The sequence below is a fragment of the Macrobrachium nipponense genome, chromosome 18 (genome assembly GCF_015104395.2).
Source record: "Macrobrachium nipponense isolate FS-2020 chromosome 18, ASM1510439v2, whole genome shotgun sequence".
NCBI lineage: Eukaryota > Metazoa > Arthropoda > Malacostraca > Decapoda > Palaemonidae > Macrobrachium > Macrobrachium nipponense.
The window spans coordinates 72,570,353-72,592,620 of record NC_087211.1 but is presented as its reverse complement, the minus strand read 5'-3'; the positions used below and the strand labels follow the sequence as shown (position 1 = coordinate 72,592,620).

At 42.7% G+C, this 22,268-nt stretch overlaps 1 protein-coding gene across 1 annotated transcript in view; it reads left to right on the top strand.

Annotated features, from left to right (window-relative positions):
• The first annotated feature begins 730 nt into the window (after positions 1 to 730).
• The window catches only part of LOC135197158 (uridine-cytidine kinase 2-like), a 162,650-nt gene continuing 141,112 nt past the window's right edge, over positions 731 to 22,268 (top strand). The window contains 1 exon segment of the mRNA XM_064224138.1: positions 731 to 1,028. Coding sequence (XP_064080208.1) covers positions 915 to 1,028 — 114 coding nt within the window. The 5' untranslated portion in view covers positions 731 to 914.

Genomic DNA, 22,268 nt, shown 5'->3' with positions numbered 1-22,268 from the left:
AAACTTGACGAGTTGCTTCCGGTCTATCGAGAACAGACTATGAACCCTATGGTCTTCGACGTCGAAACTGCTTAAAGGTCAGAATCAGATTTTAAAACATGTCTCGTTAACATGAAATCAGTCAGAATTTAAAACTCATTATCATTTACTAGTTCTTGACGTCGTTGAAGAAGGTAAACGATTTTACCGGCGAATATTATTTGCTTTCCAGTCTCCAGAATGCTACATAATAATCGCGCGTATGACGTAATTAAGTTAAAACATCTTTCTGCGATTTTAGTCAGTTTGATGTAATGCAGTTATGCATTTACAAATTTATGCAAATCACAAAATACATTTTTATAATGGAAAAGAGAACGTATCAGAATTGCTTAACATGTTGTTCGGAAATAACACTAGAGATAGCCACGGACGTCCGTTTGACAGATAAGCATGTTGACACAAAACAACCCGGCTAACATGAATCGCTTGGCAATATTTTTACGTGGGAATGTACAAACGGAAGTACTTTGTGGTCCATTACACCATTTTGCTTTCGTTTCCGAAATAAGAATTCCTACTCTTCTTCAATGGTAATGAAGGGAGTTGTAGACATCTTAAAAGAGGTACATGCATATCGATCGAGATGGGTAGAACACTTTTCGTAAGTGAATTATTGCTGGCAGTAGAGCACGTGGGTTCGTTTTATCATGATTTCACACCGAGTTTCTCATAGATTTTATAGTATTGTGACATTATCTACAAACAGACAATATTATTCGTCGTTATCTCCTTATCTGAATAGGAAGATCTTCGGAAAAGAAGCAAGTACAACTTTGTATGGCAAAAGATGTAGGGACAGCCGTGGCATCTCGTTCTCGGCGGCTGCTGTCGCTCAGTTACATTGCAACCGAGGCCCCAACCGCATCCGGATTATGTCCACGCACAAGACCGAAGACCTGAACAGACTTCACAATGGCGTGACGAATGGGTTTGGCCCCAAGACACCGTTCTTAATAGGTGTGGCGGGTGGCACGGCCTCTGGAAAGGTAATGGGAATCTTGCAATCCTTGTGCAAAAGCAGCATGATTAGTGTAAACAGAAACAAAGATCTTCGAAATCTGTATGGCAATGGGGCCTTTGAATTGTTTATTTTTGTATTGCCACACCAATGACCTCTGCTTTCCACGTTTTTTTTTTTTGTCTATAGTTAGGAGCCAGGCGTGTCTCGTGCATGCAAATATATGAGCTCTGTCTGCCAAATAGCTACGTCAGTGTAGATCTTTGTCATGTGGCGAGAACGAGTTGCTTTTGTGTTAAATACGGTGCCACCAAAGCACTCCATTTGTAATTACTACCTAGGTAATTGAAAAGCCTGCGGCTACTTGACTTGTTTTACCAATTGTAATTGGAGATCCTGCGGCTACGTGACTTGACGTGTTTTACCCCGACGGGATACGGTCGATTTGGAAGTGATCCTTTTGTTACTTCCTAGGTATAGGGAGGTCGCATGATTTCCAGCTGGTCCTGTAGTACCTAGCTATGTATGCACGTTTCAAGCAGCGCAGGTCCTGTGATGACAGTAGTTTAGATTCAGATGGACCAGTAAGAAAACCTGCTTGCGTACCTTTTGAACCTAATGTAGGTTAAGGTTCTTTTGTTAGGCTACAAAGGCGATATACCTAGGGTAGACACGACCTACTTCCATTTCTAGGAGGGTTACCTACTACCTTTGTACTATAGGTATAAATGCTGAGCAGTTGGAACAAGCAGACCACTTTTGAAGCATTGTTTTTATCTCATTGTACCATGTTACTGGAATTCTTAACCAGTCAACAGAACCAAAAGTAATATAGCCTATGATGTAATCCATCTGATGTAATCTACCTTAGCCTTGCTTACTGTTATCGAATAAGTACTGGTCTAGCCCACTTGAAGAAATTTTTAGTAATTTTTGGGGAAATGACAGGCAACAATATAGGCTAGTCTTATATTTACCTGTAGGACATGGCAGCATAGGGAAATGTCAGGCTATCTATATATAATATATATATATATATATATATATATATATATATATATATATATATATATAAATATTATATATATATATAGTTATAGATATAGGGTAAACAACTGTAGACGATCCATCGTCATTGCGCTGGCAGGCCTTATTCACTCTATATTTAATTGGTGAAACAAGAATACAATGACAACTTTAAGCATACTATTCAACATAATGTGATGTATGAAAGCCCCATACGAACTAAAATAAGCATGTTAGCTCTTCATAAAATGATGTTTTCAAGGCAGTTTTGAAATCCAATATGGCAGCAATCGTGTGGCTGGCCGGTCTAACCACAGACAATCCACCATCTCTCCCAGCCTTCCCAGCACTCATTTAAGGGGGCCGGCCGGAACCCCTATATATGGTGGTATAGGGCAAATAATGCAAAGTCATGAAAAAATTAATGGAGCTTCATATGGCAATTGAGAATACGTATACGAAATATTTCGTCAAAATTCCTCTTACTTTCGTAGTTACAGGGTAATTAGTAAACATAACTCAATAAGCCTAAAACATTCAACCGTACAAGAAAATGCAATATTTCTTCTGTTATCGTAAATTTTGATAATTATTGGAAAAGAAATTGTGAGAAATGGCATCTGTAGAGATTCCGTGGCTCACAGAAGGAGCGAGTATCTGGTTCAATCATGAATCAGTTGGACCATAGACTTCAAGTAGATTACACGTTGGAGTTTCACCTCGTGACATTCGCTTGCTTTTACGTATGTTTATGTATGTTTCGGCAAGAAGTTCATCATGCCAATGAGGAAAAGACAAGGAAAACATCTCGCTAACATACAGACGAAGAAAAATTGCTCAAGTATTATTACAGAATATCATAATATATGCGTAGTTAGTGAAGAGAGAGGGGAGGGTTGCCTAGTAACGCCCCCTTCTTGCCTGACAGCACACGTCACACTGTGCCCAAGGCTACGATCTTTGAGCAAAGAGATCTTTATTTATGATAAATAACATAGTTTTGGTTTTTTAATACCTAAAATGGAATATGAAATTCATAATAATCATGATTTATTAAATTGTCTTTGTAAAAAGAGAGTACACCTTTGAGTTTCACCTTTGACATTCTCTTGCATTTACATTTGTTTATCTTTGTTTCGGCAAGAATGTCATCATGCCAAAGAGGAAAATACAAGGAAAACATCTCGCTAACATACAGAAGAAAATTCGCTGTAATAAGCCGAGTTAGTGAAGGGGAGAGAGGGGGTTACGTAGGAAGGAGTGCCCCATCTTGCCTCAAGCAGTGCCCCAGGCTACGATATATGAGCAAAGGGATCATCATTTATGATTAAATCATGATAATTAAAATAGTTTTGGTTTATTAATACTCAAAAAAGAAATATACTTTCATAACAATCATTATTTATTAACATTGTCTTTATAGAAATACGAAGGAAAACTTTGAACGCCCGTATCTCAAAACTATACTTATTGACCTTCAAAATCTATCTCCTCACTTAGTTTTAAAGCTATAACATTGGAATTTGGTATATAAATCAGAAAGACATTATAGAACAATCAAATAGAGCCCTTTTTTCCAATTTTTGTTTAGTCTTTTTTTTTATAAATTTTTTTCATGATTTATAGGGTTTATTTTTTTACCATATTGAAAAATTCATATCTAGCAAAAAAAGGACTTTTAGAAAAAAACTCTCCATTTGATTGGAGGTCGACATCAGGTCTATATATGGTAGTAATCCCAGGTCTTAATAATAAATATCAAGGGAGGAGATAGAATTTGAAAAATGGTTATTTTCGGGATAAATTGCCCTGGCGTCACAAAACCGAAGGCCAGAGGCGAAAATCATATGCGGTTTGGAGATATCCCAAGTCACCTTATTAAGTGTTATGAATGTCAAAGTCCTGTCGTTAAAAAACGGCATTAGCCGGCCGGCCCCCTTAAACAATGTTAGCGTATATATGTAACGTTTACTGATCTTAATCAAGATTGCAGTTGTAATCAGCACAATAAAACAACATTTTGTTGCCTAGGGTAGATTACCACGGCAGGCCAACCAGGCCACCTACAATCAATGTTTGCCACCCTCCGAAAAAGTACATTATAACGCGTCCTGACACCCGAGATGGGCATCAGTCGCGACTTGTTGTTGTTGGTGAGAAACGGAGCTAAAGACCTCTACTCTCCTTTCGAAGTAAGTATTTTCTCCAAAGTTAGAAATTAAGGCAAATTTTAAGATTTAAACAGAGGGTACTGAAAATGGCGCCCACCGGCAGTGGAAATCTCACCAAAACGCTTTAGAAATTTTTACTTACAACTAAAAATGTTTCGAAGATTGACGCCATCTCGATGTTTACGGAGTCGCTTGTGTCAACAAACTTTCCATTTCCTGTGATAAATCCGCACACCACTTGTACCCACAGACGCTTGAGCACTTTTATCACAACAATCGAAACACGATTTCTCACCAACAACAAGCCAGGAGTAAACAGCTGTTTTGGTAGAAGATGACGAGAAGCGTGCTCTTGGCTAATTTTTAAATAAGTAGTAAAACATCAATATTTTACATATTTATGATGATTAATTTGAAAATATTCGTTATTGAAAAAGTAACTCGACTCTGACTCAAATTTAAGTAATTATTTTTCTGAATTAGAACGTTCTTTTAAGTTCTGTATTATGACGTCACGACATCTTGACTTTCATACCTATTGTAAATAATTGCTATACTCGACTGTCATTGCAGAACAGTTTACCAGTTATTCATGCAGATTGTTATCAGCTATACATGTAATTGTTATAATCGTAATGCGCATATATATCTTTATTAATTTACTTTTTTGGATATATGAAGATGTTTTACTGCTGGATTATCGCCGTAGTGTGACGCAACCGTTTCGGTCCATGGGCCTCTGTCTGTTTTCGCACCATAAGAAATTATGGGGCCGAATTTGCAATGACCAGAAAGTCGTTAAAAGAGGAAAGTTAGCATTGAGGGGCATATGTTTTGACTGAGAAAAATACAAATTTATTCAATAGCTAGCTTGTAAAAAATACTTGGTTATAAAAACTTGATTGACAACTAAGCAGCATGTCTACTATGGGTTTCAGAGACAGTGCAAGCACGTTTTTGGGCAATACCTATTTCTGTAACGAACACTCGTAACAGAACGAGATTTTGCTATAGTGCATTACGCCCAGTGCCGTAATTTATAAGGGTATCGTGTATCACTAATCGTAAAGAATAACGACACTTGTCCTTGTACCAAGAGACAAAAACTCCATTATGCAGAAATGGATACGAACACGTGTATAAAGCTCCACATACCCTCTCCCCACCCCCACCCCCCTACAGCCATCCCTTTTCTTCTTTGTTCCTCCGCCTTCCTTTCTCTCTCTCTCTCTCTGTTGCCATTCGGTATGTGTTCACCCTCCAAACTGGGTATAAGACTACACACAAAACGTTGAAATTGGTGAAATTAGGCTATGTATTGGAAGTATATATACATAAATATTAAAGCAATTTATCATTATTGCATTACTATGACAACTAGAATTCATGGAAAAACAGTTTATAATAATGGAACGGCGTATGTGTGAAGCCTCCACTAATGTGGCAACGATGATTTTGCCATTCTTAGCATGCAAACATGAAAGGTTACATTTATTTCTGGCATACGATTATTAAAGAAATTCAAAATACTAATAAAGACTGAAATCAATGAAAAGTGCTAGCAAAAACAAAAAAGCAAAAAAAAAAAAAAAAACGTAGTCGTTCCTCTGCACTTTTCCGTATTTGTTCCGCTATGGTTATAAAACTTTGCAGTTTCGTCGTCTGCTGTTCGTAATGTGTTTATGGCGCGCGCGCTTAGAAACCAGGAACAGCAACGGGTTTAAAGTGCAATGTGGAGTGAACTGAGACCAAAATATGTGTAAGAACAATCAAATAAGCACTGTGGAGTTTCAGTTGTGATGGCAGTAAGGATAAAAACCGCCGATTACAAGGTAAGAATGAATTCAGTTCCAACCATAACCCCGGGAATAACAAGTTTCATACTTTCACTAATATATGCAACAAAATGTTGTTTTATTGTGCTGATTACAACTGCAATCTTGAGTAAGATCAATAAACGTTACATACATACGCTAACATTGTTCAAATGAGTGCTGGGAAGGCTGGGGAAAGATGGTGGCCGTCACTGATGAGAACCGTCCATGCAAAACGTAGCCGCCATATTGGATTTCAAAACTGCCTTGAAAACATATTTTACGAAGAGCTCACATGCTTATTTTAGTTCGTATGGGGCTTTCATATATCACAATATGTTGACGAAACTTCAGTCTTTTAAATGGTATGCTTAGAGTTGCAATTGTATTCATGTTTCACCAATTAAATATCGAGTGAATAAGACCCGTCTACCGTGATGAGGGTTGGCCTGTCGTGATATTCTACCCTATGAAACTTGTTATTCCTGGGGTCATGGTTTGAACTGCATTCATTTTTACCTTGTAATCGGTGGTTTTATCCTTACTGCCATGACAACTGAAATTCCACAGTGCTTATTTGATTGTATATATACACATTTTGGTCTTAATTCACTCCACATTGCACTGGAACCATGTTGCTGTTCCTGGTTCCTAAGCACTTACTCCGCAAACACAGTTACGAGCAGCAGACGATTAGGGTAAAAAACCGCATGGTACAGGGGTGGACCATGTACGATCAATGTGTACAACCCCAAGAAAAGTACATTATAAACGCGTCCTGACAACCGGAGTAGAGTCTTTAGCTCCGTTTCTCACCAACAAGAAGAATCGCGTCTGATGCCCATCTCCGATGTTAGGACCCGTTATAATGTACTTTTTTTGGGGTTGTACACATTGATCGTACATGGTCCACCCCTGTACCATGCGGTTTTTTATGAGGTTTATGAGGTGCAAAGCTTTATTCCCTTACTTGTTTACTTTACTCATTATTTGGTTTAACTCTACTTCAAAATGTTTATTTAATTCATGTCTATTATCCCTTTTTTGCAACCAAATTAACCTCGAAAAATTATAGATATTTCTGAAGTACGAGCAGGCGATGGCAAAATGACTCATCATTGCCAATGTAGTGGTGCTTCACACATACGCCGATGCATTTACAAACTGTTTCCATGAATTCTAGTTGTCATAGTAATGCAGTAATGATAAAATTGCTGTAGTATGTATAGTATATACTACAAATAGATACGCTAATTTCATTTATTTCCCTGGTTTTAAGTCTTATATATACCCAGTTTGGAGGGTAAACACATACCAGTTGACAACTGATAAACAATTGAAGAGTGTAAAACGCCGCAAAGAATGCCGTAGTCCCCTCGAATAAGTACGAATAAGTGCTGGTAAGAGGTTGGGTTTAAGATTGTTGTGATGAAAGTGCCCCAGCGTCTATGGGTATAAGTGGTGTGCGGATTTAGCAGGAAATGGGAAGTTTGTTGACACGAGCGACTCCGCAAACATCGAGATGGCGTCAATCTTCGGTGTCAGGAAGTGTTAAAAGTACTTTTTCGGTGGGTGGCCAAAGCACGCTAGTCGGTGAGTTGGCCAGTCCACGCGGTTGTTTACCCTATGTCAACCCCTGCTTTCAGTTGCAGGCTATGAATAGTTATGTTATGAAGTTTGTTAAAAATTGAGAATATTTGCTGAAATTCTTATAGGATCTGCCTAAAGCAAATCATGACACTTGCTCAACACAAAAAGTATTGCTACCTAAGCTGAAACCCTATATGCCTGCTGAGCATACATACTACCTAGTATAATTTGGCAAACATGTATTTCATATTGTTTGTTGTCATGCAGTTCTGGCACTCAATAAAAGTTATTGTGAAAGCATAAAATCAATCACAATGAATGCAATGATAATATAAAAGCAAATTAAAGTAGGATAAGCTTCAGTGGCCGAAAATGCTAGAGATGTGCTGGAACTGGAACTTTACTTTATATCTTATCAGTTACTGCTCACTATGAAGTGATTAATAGCTTATGGCAGTAATATTTCTAAAAACATTTATTGAAAATGTCAAGACAAACCTCAACCGTTGGTCAGACAATGTATTGAACTGTATGCATTTATTTGCCTGGATCTGAAAGTTGGAAGTGAAGATGTTTATGGATAAATTGGAGTTGCCCTTCTGTTTGATGTCTTAAGCAAAAATGTTCCTTCATGTGTTCTCTCTCTCTCTCTCTCTCTCTCTCTCTCTCTCTATATATAATATATATATATATATATACAGTAAGTCCTCGGGTTACGCTGGTCTCGACTTACGATGTTTCGTGGTTACGAACGCGCCCCCATAAAAATATAAAAAAATAATATTTTGCGTCGTTCCGTCTTACGCGGTTTAGCGTCGTAAGCAACGTAAACAAACGCGAACTAGTTCCAGGCGCACGGCGGAAGAATACGCTTTGTGGGGGAGAGGACGGCGTCGCTTCGCTACGCTCATTCCTCGCCCATACGCCATTTTGGTTGTTTACACTGCCTCTCTCTCCCTCTGTTTGTATCGTTTTTGTAACTTTTTGCTCCTTTGTTATGGCTCCCAAGCGCAAGGCGGACTCTTCTGATGGTAGTGCATCGAGAAAAGAAAAGGCCATCACCATGGAAATTAAAGTGGACATTATAAAGCGATCTGAGAAGGGAGAAAGCGCCAACAAACATTGGCCGATCGCTTGGCCTTAGCCGTTCGACCGTTGCTACCATTATCAAAGATAAAGAGCGCATCGTTGAACATGTGAAAGGATCTGCTCCTATGAAAGCGACAGTGATAACTAAGCAGCGTAGTGGTCTAATAATTGAAATGGAAAGGTTATTGGTGCTTTGGTTGGAAGACCAAAATCAACGGCGTATCCCAGTCAGCCTTATGGGTTGATTCAGGAGAAAGGGCGAAAAGATTGTTGAAGCGTTGAAAAAAAAGAAAAGGGGGAGGGAAGTGAAAGTGAAGAGTTTGTGGCTAGTAGGGGTTGGTTTATGCGATTAAGGCTCGGGCCAATTACCATAACCTTAAATTGCAAGGTGAAGCTGCTAGTGGGGATGAGAAAGCAGCGAGTGAATTTCCTAAAGCGTTGTCTTGAGATAATTAAGGAGGGGGGTTATTCTGCTCAGCAAGTGTTTAACGTAGACGAGACAGGTTTGTTTTGGAAACGTATGCCTAACCGCACTTACATCGCCAAGGAGGAGAAGTCAGCACCCGGTCATAAAGCCAGCAAGGAGAGGCTGAACTTTACTTCTTGGGGGTAATGCTGCTGGCGACTTCAAACTGAAGCCCTTGTTGGTGTATCAGGCTGAAAATCCAAGGGCACTCAAGGGCATTTGGAAGGGTCAACTACCAGTAATTGAAGTCCAACAAGAAGGCATGGGTGACACTTGCAGTGTTTGAGGACTGGTTCGTAAACCATTTTGTTCCAAGTGTGGAGCGGTATTGCGCCTCCAGGGTATCCCCTTTAAGGTGTTGCTAGTGCTGGACAATGCCCCTGGACACCCTGCCCAGCTGGGAGACTTCAACCCTAATGTCAAGGTGGTTTACCTTCCACCTAATACCACGGCCCTTTTACAGCCTATGGACCAAGGAGTGATTGCTTCGTTCAAGGCTTACTACCTACGAAGGACAATTGCTATGGCTTTACAGGCAACTGAAACCAAGAAGGACTAGACTCTGAAGGACTTTTGGAAATCCTACAACATCCTTGATGCTGTAAAGAACATTGCTAATTCCTGGGAGGAGGTTAAGCAAACAAACATGAATGGTGTCTGGAAGAAAATTGTCCTCAATTTGTGAATGAATTTTCCATGGGTTTGAGGACACAGTTCAGCTAGTTGTCAAGAACGTTGTTGCCCTGAGTAAGGAAATCAATTTGGAGATGGAGGTTGATGATGTTACAGAGCTGCTGGAGTCTCATGGCGAGGAGTTATCTGCTGAGGACCTGATACAACTGGAGAAGCAGATAATAGAGGAAGAAGAAGAAGCACCCACCCCAGAGCCTAAGGCTTTCACAAGGCAGGACTTGATAAGAGGTTTTGCAGAGTTTGCAGCAAGCGTTGTCAACTTTTTGAGGCTCAGGATCCCAACTTGGACAGGTTCACTAGGGCTTCCAGAGGCGTCATGGATTTGATGCAGTGTTACAAGGAGATCTTGGATGAAAAGAGGTCGCTCTCTGTTCAGACTAACCTGGAGCAGTATTTGTTCCGATACGTAATACAAACCCTCGGTCCTTTAACAATAGGAAGGTAACTAGCGGCAGCTGGGACGGTCGTAAGCTTCGAACAAGGGGAGAAGAACGGTAGTTAACACTGCTTGTCCGATCTGTAGCGCCGGCCCGCCCGCGCGGCCCGAGATGGTGAAGAATCACTTTTGCTTTCGGGCCGCGGGGGGGGGGGCTGTGAAGGACGGTTGTTCAGTCCATCGCTCTCTGACCCGCTCATCGTCCGTTATGCTTTATTGGTTTACATTATTGTGTTTTTTACTAATGGTTTGGTTTTGATTGAAAATGAAAACTGGTAAGTACACTGTTTTCATTTTTTCATTACCTTAATTATGAATCAAACATGGAACTATCGCCGTAGAGACGGCGATTTTCCGCTCTTTTCGTGAATTGAACCCTTGAATTATGTCTCGGTGCCGAGGGCGGGCGCACTCGCGCCGAGTCATGTATTTTGTTGGCGAAAGTGTGTAAATTGAAAGATGTAAGTACACTTTTTCATTATATTTTGCCCTGTGCGTTCGTTGCCGAGAGCTTGATTGCGCTCGGCAAGAGCCTCTTATTTTGTATGAATAGAATGCAATGAAAGTGGATTCGCAATGCAGTTTTCTTTTCATTTTCATTTATTAATTGCATCAAATTTAATTTTTTGGTTTTGGATCAATTTCCGCTCTTACCCGGGAATTAATCCTTACGATTTAATTGCTGTGAAAGTGAAAATAGCAAGTGCAGTATTGTTCATTTTCATATATATTTATGATAGCATCATATTATATGGATCAAGTTTCCGCTCTTACCGGGAATTGATTTTTCCCTCTTTAAGTTCTATGAAGAATGAACGCAAGTGCAGTATTCAGTTTCATTTCATATTACTTTTCACTGCTGTGCGGGGTAGGGGAAGCGAAGGTCTGCCAGGAAGTCGTCGGCAAAGCTCCCGCGACTCCCTTGGTATCCGATTCTTCGTCTTCTTTCCTGCCCCCCCGCTCAGCTTCCTCGTATTTTGTTTTTGGGGTCTTCCTTCCGTTCGGGGTGGGGCATGTCTCCCCCCCCGTGCGCGAGGGAACCCCTCTTACTAATCTGTCTGTGCTACCGCAGGTGCTACATCCGTGGGAGACGACCTTGGACAGGTATGGACCACTGCGGCTGCAGGGCGTGCCTAGCATCCACGATCTGCTGCAGAGTCTAGCGAGGTCTGGGGCGGTGACCTTGGAGTGGTCTCCACTACAACCTTCACGGCCGCTTATGCTGCTTCCCCCCGCTGGTCTACACTCCCCATGCTGTGTCGGTGACGCCGTCTGCCGCTTCTAGGGCCGGTCGCCGCCGTACCGAGGAGGGGTATGCCGCCGCCGCCTGTGTTTCTTTCGTGTTGCCTGCCCCAGACTTCCGCTGTTCCAGCAGCTCGCCCCTGGACCGACCGCCAGTACCACGCTGGCTGCCGATGATTCTACGAGGCGATGGCTGGGCCTGCCGTACCTGTCGCTGATGTGGTTCCCGCGCTACTGGCTTGGCTGTCCCTTCTGTGTTTACCGCTGCCGCTGTTCCTCGCCGCTCCTGAGCTGGTTGCTGTTCCTGTCGCTCCTGGTTCCTGCGCCTGTCCATGCTGGTCCTGCCCATGGTGTGTCTTCCCCAGTCCCAGGTCCTTCCGGACAGGTGCAGTCGGGCCGTGTTGCTTCGGCAATAGGCCCGACTCTGGCCTGGATGGAGGACCTGACGACTGTCCTGCGTGAGCTGACGAAAGAAGAGGAAGGTGTCATCTTCGTCTTCGTCTGTTGCTGCCTCTTCCCCTTCGACTTCTAAGGCCCATAAGCCGAAGAAGAAGAAGGCTGCCTCCCCCCCCTAAGAAGTCTCCTTCGGGAACTTCTAAGGCCCGTCCCACCGAGGTGGGACGGGGGGTTCCTTCTGCTGGTCCTCCTGCTCCTTCGTAGCGGGGCCCGTCTCCCCTTCCGTAAGGAAGAGATAGACGGGGACCAGAGGAGTATCGGTTAGCTCTGGTACTTCTCGCCTGGTGCTAGCGGCGATGCCGCTACGCCAGGTTCCGGGCTCGGTCTCTCGTTCGCGGGAGATCCCGAGTGTACGCTCTCCCTCGGGAGGGACCGTGCAGCCAAAGTTTCGGCGCCAGAGTTCGCTCGGCGCCAAGACCACGGCACGGAGCAGAAGGCTGGCGAGAACCGCTCAGGTGACTCTCGCCAGGCCAGCGGCCGCTCTCGCAGGCGACCAGCTGGTAACCGGGTTTTGTTATTCCCCCTAAGAAGGACTCCTTCGGGAACTTCGAAGGGCTCGTCACATTCCGGTGTGACGGGGGGGTTCTTCTGCTGGTCCTCCTGTTCCTTCGGGAACGGGGCCCGTCTCCCCTTCTGAGAAGAACGAAGAAGACGGGGACCAAGGGTTTTTGGTGCTGGCTACCGTCTGGTACAACCCACTCGCCTGGGTCTTGGCCAGCTCTGCTGACTAATCCATCGGTAACTGGCTCGGTTTCTCGTCCGCAGAAGTTCCGAGTGTACGATCTCCTTCGGGTGACCGTGCAGCCAAAGTTAAGACGCCTGAGTTCGCTCAGCGTCATGACCGAGGCACGGAGCAGAAGACTGTCGAGAGCGCTCAGGTGACTCTCGCCAGGCCAGCGGCCGCTCTCGCAGCGACCAGCCGGTACCTCGGGTGGACGTGACGGTCTCTGACCGGCCACGGGTGGAGGCTGGGAAGAGGTCCCCCAGGTCCCCATCGACCGACGGTACCAGCCTCGGCTGGTACCAGCGGTTTGACGTGCCCCCCCGCGAGGACGCTCACCGGTCTCACGGCGAAAGCGAGCTCTGCAGGTCACCTGACCGCCGCTCCCACAGGGACCGGGCGGATACGGTGACCAGCAGCAGCTCGTCTGACGCACGGGACGGGGTCGACGTGCTCAGTCGAGCCGCTCGCCACAGGTGAGCGGCACGGCCAGGCTGCAGATCGATCCCCACCACCGCGGGTTGGTGATCGGCTGCAGCCCCCCCACGTACGCTGGTCCTGCCAGCGAGCGGGGGGGGAGCGTCAGGTCTGTCTCTCCACTACCTTCAACTCCTCGGGCTACACCGGGAAGAGCGAGGTAGCTAGGGAGTGATCGTGAGAGGTGCGCCGCTCACGATCCCGTTCACGACGCCGCACGTGCCACGTATGGTCTTAGGACCAACCAGGACGTACGCGCAAGTGATTGGAGGCGACCGTCAGTTGGGGGAGAGTGGGTAGCGTCAGTTCTGTCTCTCCGATACCTTCAAACTTCCTCGGCATACGCCAGGAAGAGCGAGGTATATAGGAGTGATCGTGAGAGATGCGCCGCTCACGATCCCGTCACGACGCCGCACGTGCCAGGTTGGTCTTAGGACCAACCAGGACGTACGCGCAAGTGATTGGAGGCAACCGTCAGGGATCTGTTGCTGGTCCTTCTTCTGAAGGAGGAGGGTCCTGGGAGCTGCTCTTGTTGGAGGGACTGGACGGTCCTACTCCTCAAGACGCTGTAACTTCCGAGATTCAGAGTAACTTTACCCAGGTTATTGCACTGATTCGTCAGCACAACGACCGGGGGGAAGGATCGCCGCTCCCACCAGCAGAGCCCATGTCTCTGCTCGAGTCGTTTTGGGGCCCCCACGAGAGGGAACCCAAACCGACGGTGGGTATGCCGCGATCGGAGCTTGCCGATTCTGTCTTGAACCAGAGTCTCTCGTCTCCGGACAAGAAGGCTCTCTCAGTTCTGGCCGGTCGATCAAGCTACTTCCACCTCCTCTACTGCGACAGCGGCGTTTTCTACGTGTCTTCGGACACCGTATTTAAATATCCTTCGGTCCTCCTGAGAGGTTTCGACCTCGACGAGGACTGGAATGAGTCGGAGGACGGTATCGGCTCTCTCCTCAGGTGTCGATCAGCCCCACCCAGACGACGTTCACAGTGGCGGCAGACCCTTACCTACAGTGAGAGTTCGTAACCCTCCTCGGGAAAACGTTTTCTCCTGACGATACGTTTTCCCAGACTCTGAGAGGCCATCGCCGCAAGGCGATGGCTGCTCCTACTCTTCTCCAACTGCTAGTTCCACTGGGAAGGCGAGCGAGTATTCCAATTCCTCCCCCATTCCCATCTCTCCTTACGGCTACGAGGGAAAGGGGAAGATCCTACAGAGATTTCTCTGTAGGATCCCACGTTGGGACTGCGCTACCAGGGGGGACCTTCGGGTCCTACCTGACGTAAGCCCCGGTCGTTGAGGAGGGATCCTGCCCCATTCTCGATTTCTATGGGAATCGAGAGGACCACCAGGCCGATATCGTTTGACGAATTCGGTGGGGGTTTCGCAGACTGCTTAGAATTCTACGGAATTTCTAGCGCATTCAGAGTGTTAGAGTTCTTACGATCTCCAAACACTTAGGCGAGACCACGGTCCAAAGTGAGCGAGACGAGAATCCCCGATATGTTACACGATAATCGGGAACCTCGCTATGCTCGAATTCCTGGAATTTCTAGCATTAGGAAGAAGACGCTGCTGAAAGAAGACTATCTCACAGTAGGCGACCAACCTGGAATAGAGAAGAACGGACGGGAATATCCAGTTTGGCTTGAACTATCGTCTTAGTATTCTGTTCACCATTGAAGCTTTCCTTCGAGGAAGACTTCTCCTTCACTCTCTTTAATAGAGAACGAAGGTGGTTGATCTCCAATCCTTATTTTGTTTTCTTGAAGGAAAGAATTTAGGATGGAGATCGTTGTTCAGAATCCTACAAAATATACTACGTATATTAAACCTCGCGACATGATTCTGCTAAGCAGTTGAATGGTCCGAGGGGGTAGGCGCATATCTGGTTATTTTACGGATTGCGACTTAGACGAAAAGTATTCTAATTGAACTGCAACCCGGGTTGCCTGCAACCTCCCAGGAGTTCCAGTTTCAATTTATATATAATTATGGTGTTGTCACAACAACACCATTTGCGCTTTTATATTTACCGAAATTCGTTTCGCTTAAATATAATTGCTCGAGCATATTTTTTTTATGGCTCGGTGGTTCTAGCCGAAACGCATTGCCTTCGTGGAAAGGATTACTTGGCAAACCTCGGATGGACGAGATGTCCACAGCGGACAGCTACTGCGTATTGAATTGCCCGAGGCATTTCAGTATCAGCTGCCGCTTTGAGATAGACGGTTGTTTATGTCTTTCTCACCTGTGTTTTGATTGAATAACAACCGTATCTCTGCCCAACAATCACGGACTTAAGTCTCTGATTAACGGGGATTCTCGCATACATGAATGACCATCTACTGCTGAGAAACGCTAGTATTCATCGTCTTCGGTATTGCGAGAATTTTAAACAGAGATATCTATTCGACTCTCATCTTTCTGTTTACCGCACGGTAACAGAATTCTGTAATAGTCTCTTGCTGCATCGTATCCCGATAATGCGAATGATTTTTGCGGAATCTGAGTTTGTCCTCAAAATATCTTGTATTCGGAGGTGTACAATTGTTCATTGTTCACCCCGGATTAGCAGATGTATTGAAAGACATCGCCTACTCCCACACCTGCCAGCTCTACTTCCAAACGTTCAGCCCATGAGAAGCAGTTCTTCAAGCGGCTCTCCCCTGTGTTTCATTACTGAATAACGCCCCGCTTTCATTGCACAACGAACAGCAATGAAATGGCGGTTAGCGTTTTCAGTCATTTGTAAGCACAGGTTTAGAATCTGAGATTCCTTCTCTCGATTCAGCTGGAAGACGTAGGTTGCATTCATTGCCTACCTTCGTCTTCAACGTCACATAGTGTTGTTTCTCCTTAAGCTGAGATTCAACGTCTATGAGATTTTCTTGCCATCAGGGACCTCGGTCTTTTGAAGGCAATTGACTTTCGCCTTTTGAGCTTATGCATTAAGAGAATCATCGCCGCGCCGTCCGGCATCGGTGACTAACAAATATTTTATTTGTTTGTCTCTCAGCATAAACTCTTTAAAGGGCGAAGGTCACGTGACTTACCCGGATGCTTGGACAACTTGCCTCTACTGATTCCGAACCAGTCAGTCGGCAGCTGTCAGAGCGCCCGAGTCAGTTACGAACTATGCAGTGGACTTAGTTCGGTTGTTCCAGAGCAATCATTACTTCGTCTTAATAGCTTGTCAGTATGAGTACTGTACATAACCAAAGTCGAGAAGAGGGATAGGTCATACGACTATTCCCTTCTTTTCGTCTTAGGTAACTGCATGACTTCTCTTGAGAAGTCAAGCACAAAGGGATGGGGATTTGTGACGCTCGATTTCGTACACGATCTTCGTAGCGAAGACTCAGAACCCTTCGGTAACTGACGATTGGTTCGAGTCCTTCACAATACCCTCCCTAATGGACTTCACCGCCTCCGATACGAAGGCTATGCTGCTTTGTCCTGTGAAGGTGCGACGGAGCTGTCTGAAGAAACTCGACACCCAGGATGAGTGTGGACGCCTCTTCATCATTCTCTCGCGTTCCGCAAGAACTTCTCCGTGGCGCAGGTAATGAAGGCAGGCGCCTGGTCCAAACCGGACCGCATGCACCTCCTTCTACCTTCAGGATATTGCCCACAGTTCCTTGGATCTTTTTCCTTAGGAACCGTGGTGGTTGCTCAACACGTTGTGTAGTTAACCCAGACCCTCGCAGGCTGAACAGCATCGAGTCCTGGTGTGACCGTAAGAATGGATGAGGAATGAAGAGTGTGACTGGCTCCTCTTCCATCTTTTTTTTTTCCCTCTACCTTTGGGTAGAGGGACACGGTCGTCACCCTGCTGGGTAAGGACGAGATGCAGGTGAGCTACTCAATAGAGCACCATCCTATCCCTTTCAGTAGGGATAGGAGTAAATATCCACCACTTCCTCCAACAAGGGGGAGGAAGTGGATGCCAAATTGAGACAAACCCATCATTTTATGATTGTCTCTTGCAAAACAGGCAACAAGTTCTTGCTTGCTGGTACGAAGAGATACGCTTGCCTCTCTCTTAGTACTTGGCCCAGAGGTCTGACCATTGATTCCTGCGGTGCACACCCCGATCAATCGGACAGAGGTTTGGATCCCTCCCTTGCTCTTACGACCAGGGAGGCACTCCAGGGTTGGACGAACACCAGTCTGTTCACCAAAAAGACTCAGATTCCTCCCACCAAGAAGTGAGTCTTCCTATTGTTAAAGGACCGAGGGTTTGTATTACGTATCGGAACAAATGACAATTTGTCGAAAATTGCATTTTTCCTAACTATACAAACCTGAGGTCCTTTACATATAGTCCCACCTCATGCCACCCCTCACTCTGCAACTTTTTGCATGGGCCTAAAGCAAAAGTGATTCTTCACCTCTCGGGCGCGCGCGGCGCGCGCACGATCGGACAAGCAGTTAACTACCGTTCTCCCTTGTTCGAAGCTTACGACCGTCCCAGCTGCCGCTAGTTACCTTCCTATTGTTAAAGGACCTCAGGTTTGTATAGTTAGGAAAAATGCAATTTCGACAAATTGTCATTTTAAGAAGGTAGAGAGGCCTGCAGGAGATCCTGTACCCTCTACCTCAGCTGCCTCTGCTAATCAGCACCTTCTGAATGTTCTGCTAACCAGACTCACCTGCCCCAGTATCTCCAGCACCTTTCTGTAGGTTCTGCCTCACCTAAAGACTCACCTGCCCCAACATCTCCAGTAGTATGTTCTGCCTCACCTCAAGAATCATCTGCCTCAGCATCTCCAGCAACTTCTGGAGGTTCTTTTTCTCTTCACTAACCTCCCCCAGTCTCTCCAGCACCGCAGCTTCCTCTCCAGTGTGCAAGCCAATCAAACTAATAAAGGTAAGGAATTGTTCTCTCGTTGTTATTGATAGGTATTTACATTAAATCATGTGGTATTTTTCAATGTTCCGACTTACGCTGAAAATCGTGTTACGATGCATCGTAAGAACGGATCAACGTCGTAACTCGAGGACCCCCTGTACAATATAGGTACATATTATATACGGGGTGGGTACCTCGACATAAGAAAGGCTCAACTTTACGAAAAAAAAACTGGAGATACGAAAGCAAATACGAAGATTTTTTTGGGCTCTACATACGAAAATAGTTCAAGTTACGAAAGGTTGTTGCTGTAAAGTCCCGAGATTCGCCCAGACCACCGAGAACAATTTTAAAACTCGCGCCCCGCCAACTGAGTAACTCTCCACCATCATCCGCTCTCCCATTGGTTCCTGGTGCTAGACACCCCGTAAGATCCTGCTCTCCTATTTGTCATCATCTACCCCTTGTACTCTAGTGTCATTCTATTGGTAAAAGGCTATGCTGTAAATTGAAAAAACTTATTCATGCAATACATTTAATAAAAAAAAACATTAGGTAAAGATAGAATAAAGAATAGAAATGAATGGTTATTATACTGTTTGGTAGTTTCAGTAGTTGAAGACAGATAATGAAAATTTATGGCTTACTGTGTACTAGGAAAAGTGATTGCTTGGTGATCGTTCGGTACTCGTAAGTGTTGGATGGTTTTTTTTTTTTTTTTTTTTTTTTTTTTTTTTTTTTTTGTTTTTTTTTTATTATTATTATTTATAGTTATGATTACTTAATAATTATTTGAAATGAGTACATGCAATATACATTTAATAAAAAAAAATTGTGAATCAGATCTCATAAAATATAAAATAAATCGGACTGCTATCATCGAAGCCAACAAATACGTATTTTCTAGAATTCTTCTTCGTGTAATATTGCGTTACGTATGTTTCATTATAGTTGTCAGTAACTCGGTATCTCCATTAGGTAAAGATGGAATAAAGAATAGAAATGAATGGTTATTATACTGTTTGGTAGTTTCGTTAGTTTAAGAGAGATACTAATGAAAATTTGTGGCTTACTGTGTCCTAGGAAAAGTGATTGCTTGGCGATCGTTCGGTACTCGTAAGAGCTGAATGTAAACAAACGATTGGAAGGTTTTTTTTTTTTTTTTTTTTTTTTTTTTTTTTTTTTTTTGTGTGTGTGTGTGTGTGTGTATTATAGTTTAATGATTAATTAATAATTATTTAAAATTGAGTAAACTAATGATTGATTTATACATTTTATTGGCATATTCTAAGCTTTTAGCTTCTTAGGTTTAGATGTCAGAATCATAAACTAGGCTACAGTAGCAACTGCTAGCATAGGCTAGGCTTTGCTAAGGGACAAATGCTAAAGTCCTAATACATGCAGTAAAAATGGGATTGAACATTACATGCAGTTGAATATTACTCAAGTATGTACAGTATTTTGCCTTTTTTGGAGTCATGTTTCTTCCGTCGTAACCCTAGAACATATAGTTGGTAGGCCTGGAAATATAATTTTATTTACTGGGGTGATTTTGTAGGGCTTGGAACGGATTAGGTATTTTACATGTAAAATGCGGTTCAAGATATGAAAAACTCGTGATACGAAGGCCGCCTCGGAACGGATTAATTTCGTATCTCGAGGTACCACTATATATATATATATATATATATATTATATATATATATATATATATATATATATATATATATATATATATATATATATATATATATATATAATATATTCATACATATATATATATATATATATATATATATATATATATATATATATATATATATATTCATACATATAATATATTATATATATATAATATAATATATATATATATATATATATATATTCTACAATTATTATAGTGGTACCTCAGCCTATTTCTTTTCATGACTAAATGCACCTTTTTTTGATAAAATTATTAAATTACTCAGGTGTAAGCTTTTCTAAGTTTTTTTTAACCAACAAAATAGGCAGTTCTAAGCATTTTAAAAAATATTTAAGTATTCGTGGATATTAGCTATTGGGGGGGTGCATTGGTTGTGGTACACATCCCCGCAAATACCGTGGGTTGACTGTACACATATTCGCGTTCTCCAGATTCGCGGACTCACACATTCGCGGATTTCTCTGGGGAACGTTTCCCTGCATTATTCGCGGAAAATTCGCGCATTCGCGGTATTTTTCTATGATAAATATCCACAAATTCCTGGTTTTTTTTGATGAATTTCATCATAAAATGCACTTTTTGTGATAAAACTATTAAAAAACCAAGTATGAAAATTTTTAGTGGGTTTTTCTTGAGTTTTAACTAACAAAATAGGCTGTTTTTAGCATTTTCATAGGGGTTCCAAACATTCGCGGATTCTAACTATTCACGGGGGGGTCTGGTATGCATCCCCCGCGAATACGGGGGGACCACTGTATATAGTATAGGTGAAGCCGGCCTGCTGTCGGTTTTAGAAAGATGTATACAAGTATATGTATATAAGCAATTTTTTTACTACTCTGTGCTGTCTTCTGTGGATGACCCTCATGTGTTGCACGGATTCCGTGTGATATATATTGTTCACACGGTGCATGAATTCGTGATGGTGCTTTGGGTGCGGATGTGGCTCACTTGTGGCAAGTGTTCTGTGTTGTGTGAATGTTATACCTAGGGATTTAATAATTTACAAGTAGAACCTTACAAAAAGCAAGGGTTATCTAGTTTTACTTGTCAGGTTGATGTGCTACACCTCTGATGATCATTTTTGTGATTGTTTTGTATGACTCACTCTAATCATTTTGCCCCACTTTTCTGATTGTTTTGTATGACTCACTCTAATCATTTTGCCCCCAGTAATCTGCAAAACTAATTATAAAGAAGGTTCTAGGGAGAAATTATTACCGTACATCTGAATACAAGATACTTATGATTAAAAAAAAAAAAAAAAAAAAAAACAATGAAGTAAAGCCTTTCAACATTAGGCACCTTTCTTGCACATTTTCTGGTCTTCAAGTGCTTCTGGTTAACAGTTCTGTGATCCAAATTATAAATTAGGGCAAAAATCTTGTAACTTAAGGGCTAATAACAACAAGAGTGAAGGAACTTTAAACAAGTATCGGTGTAGGTAAAACTGCGTGTGTGTGAGTGTATTAAATTTGAAGGGAGATTATTGAAGACTTGAGTTGCTTTTAATGAAGGAAGGTATACTAGAAAAAAACTTCTAACAGCCTGTTTATATTTAGATGGCCCTTTTGTTGTAGAAGAGCTTACTGCTGATGAAAATTTGATCAATGAAGTGCTCTCTTTCAGGATATAAATTACTGGTTTGCTGCTTGCAGCATATCACTTCAAATTGGCTTCCTTTATTACATTACTTTGATATGAGTGAATTCAAACAAAATTGTTAATTTAAGTGAACAGTGCTGTATTACCTATTTTATTTTTTAAGCTTCGGGTATCACCTAGGTATTTTATTTTTAGGCTTCGGGTATTACCTATTTTATTTTTAGGCTTCTGATATTTCTATTCCTTATTACACCCAGTTACAGATGAGAAAAAATATAGAGAGATTTGTCAGTGTAAGCAAGGCATAGGTTCCATTGGTTTCAGCTACAAATAATTTAAACAGATATATACATCATATTAGATTTATCTTAGGTAGGCAGGAGTAAATCTAATTGCTGATGATAGGATGGATGAGTTGAGTCAAGTGGCAAGGGAAGCAAGGAAATGAAGAGTACCATAGTAGGATTGCAGAATATTGCATTATAGAATTAGTACTGTATTAGTTTTAGTTATTCAGATTTCACACTTCACACCTACTGTGAGAAAAGAAGATAAGAAGCTGGTGGCATAGTATGCACTTCTGTGTTTGGAGTTAAGAGGTTTGAAATGAACAGAAACTTAAAAGGTATGAAAGAGTTTATAATGTATCCTTTCAGATCAAGAGGCATTCTGTGAAATTCACACCAGCTCTGAATGTTAAAGGTTATTGTTATTCAATATTGCAATAAGTAAGTCAGAGCGCTGACAATTTGTCAAGTAAAAACATTTGTGATAATCAATGTATTGTTTATAGATTATAGTTTCTTTGCCAAGGGAATGTTAATATATTGTTTATAGATTAAGGTTCTCTGCCACAGGAATGTCAAGCCTTCTCTGGGAAAGAAGAGAATTTCAATTTTGTAGCTTCTTTAAGTG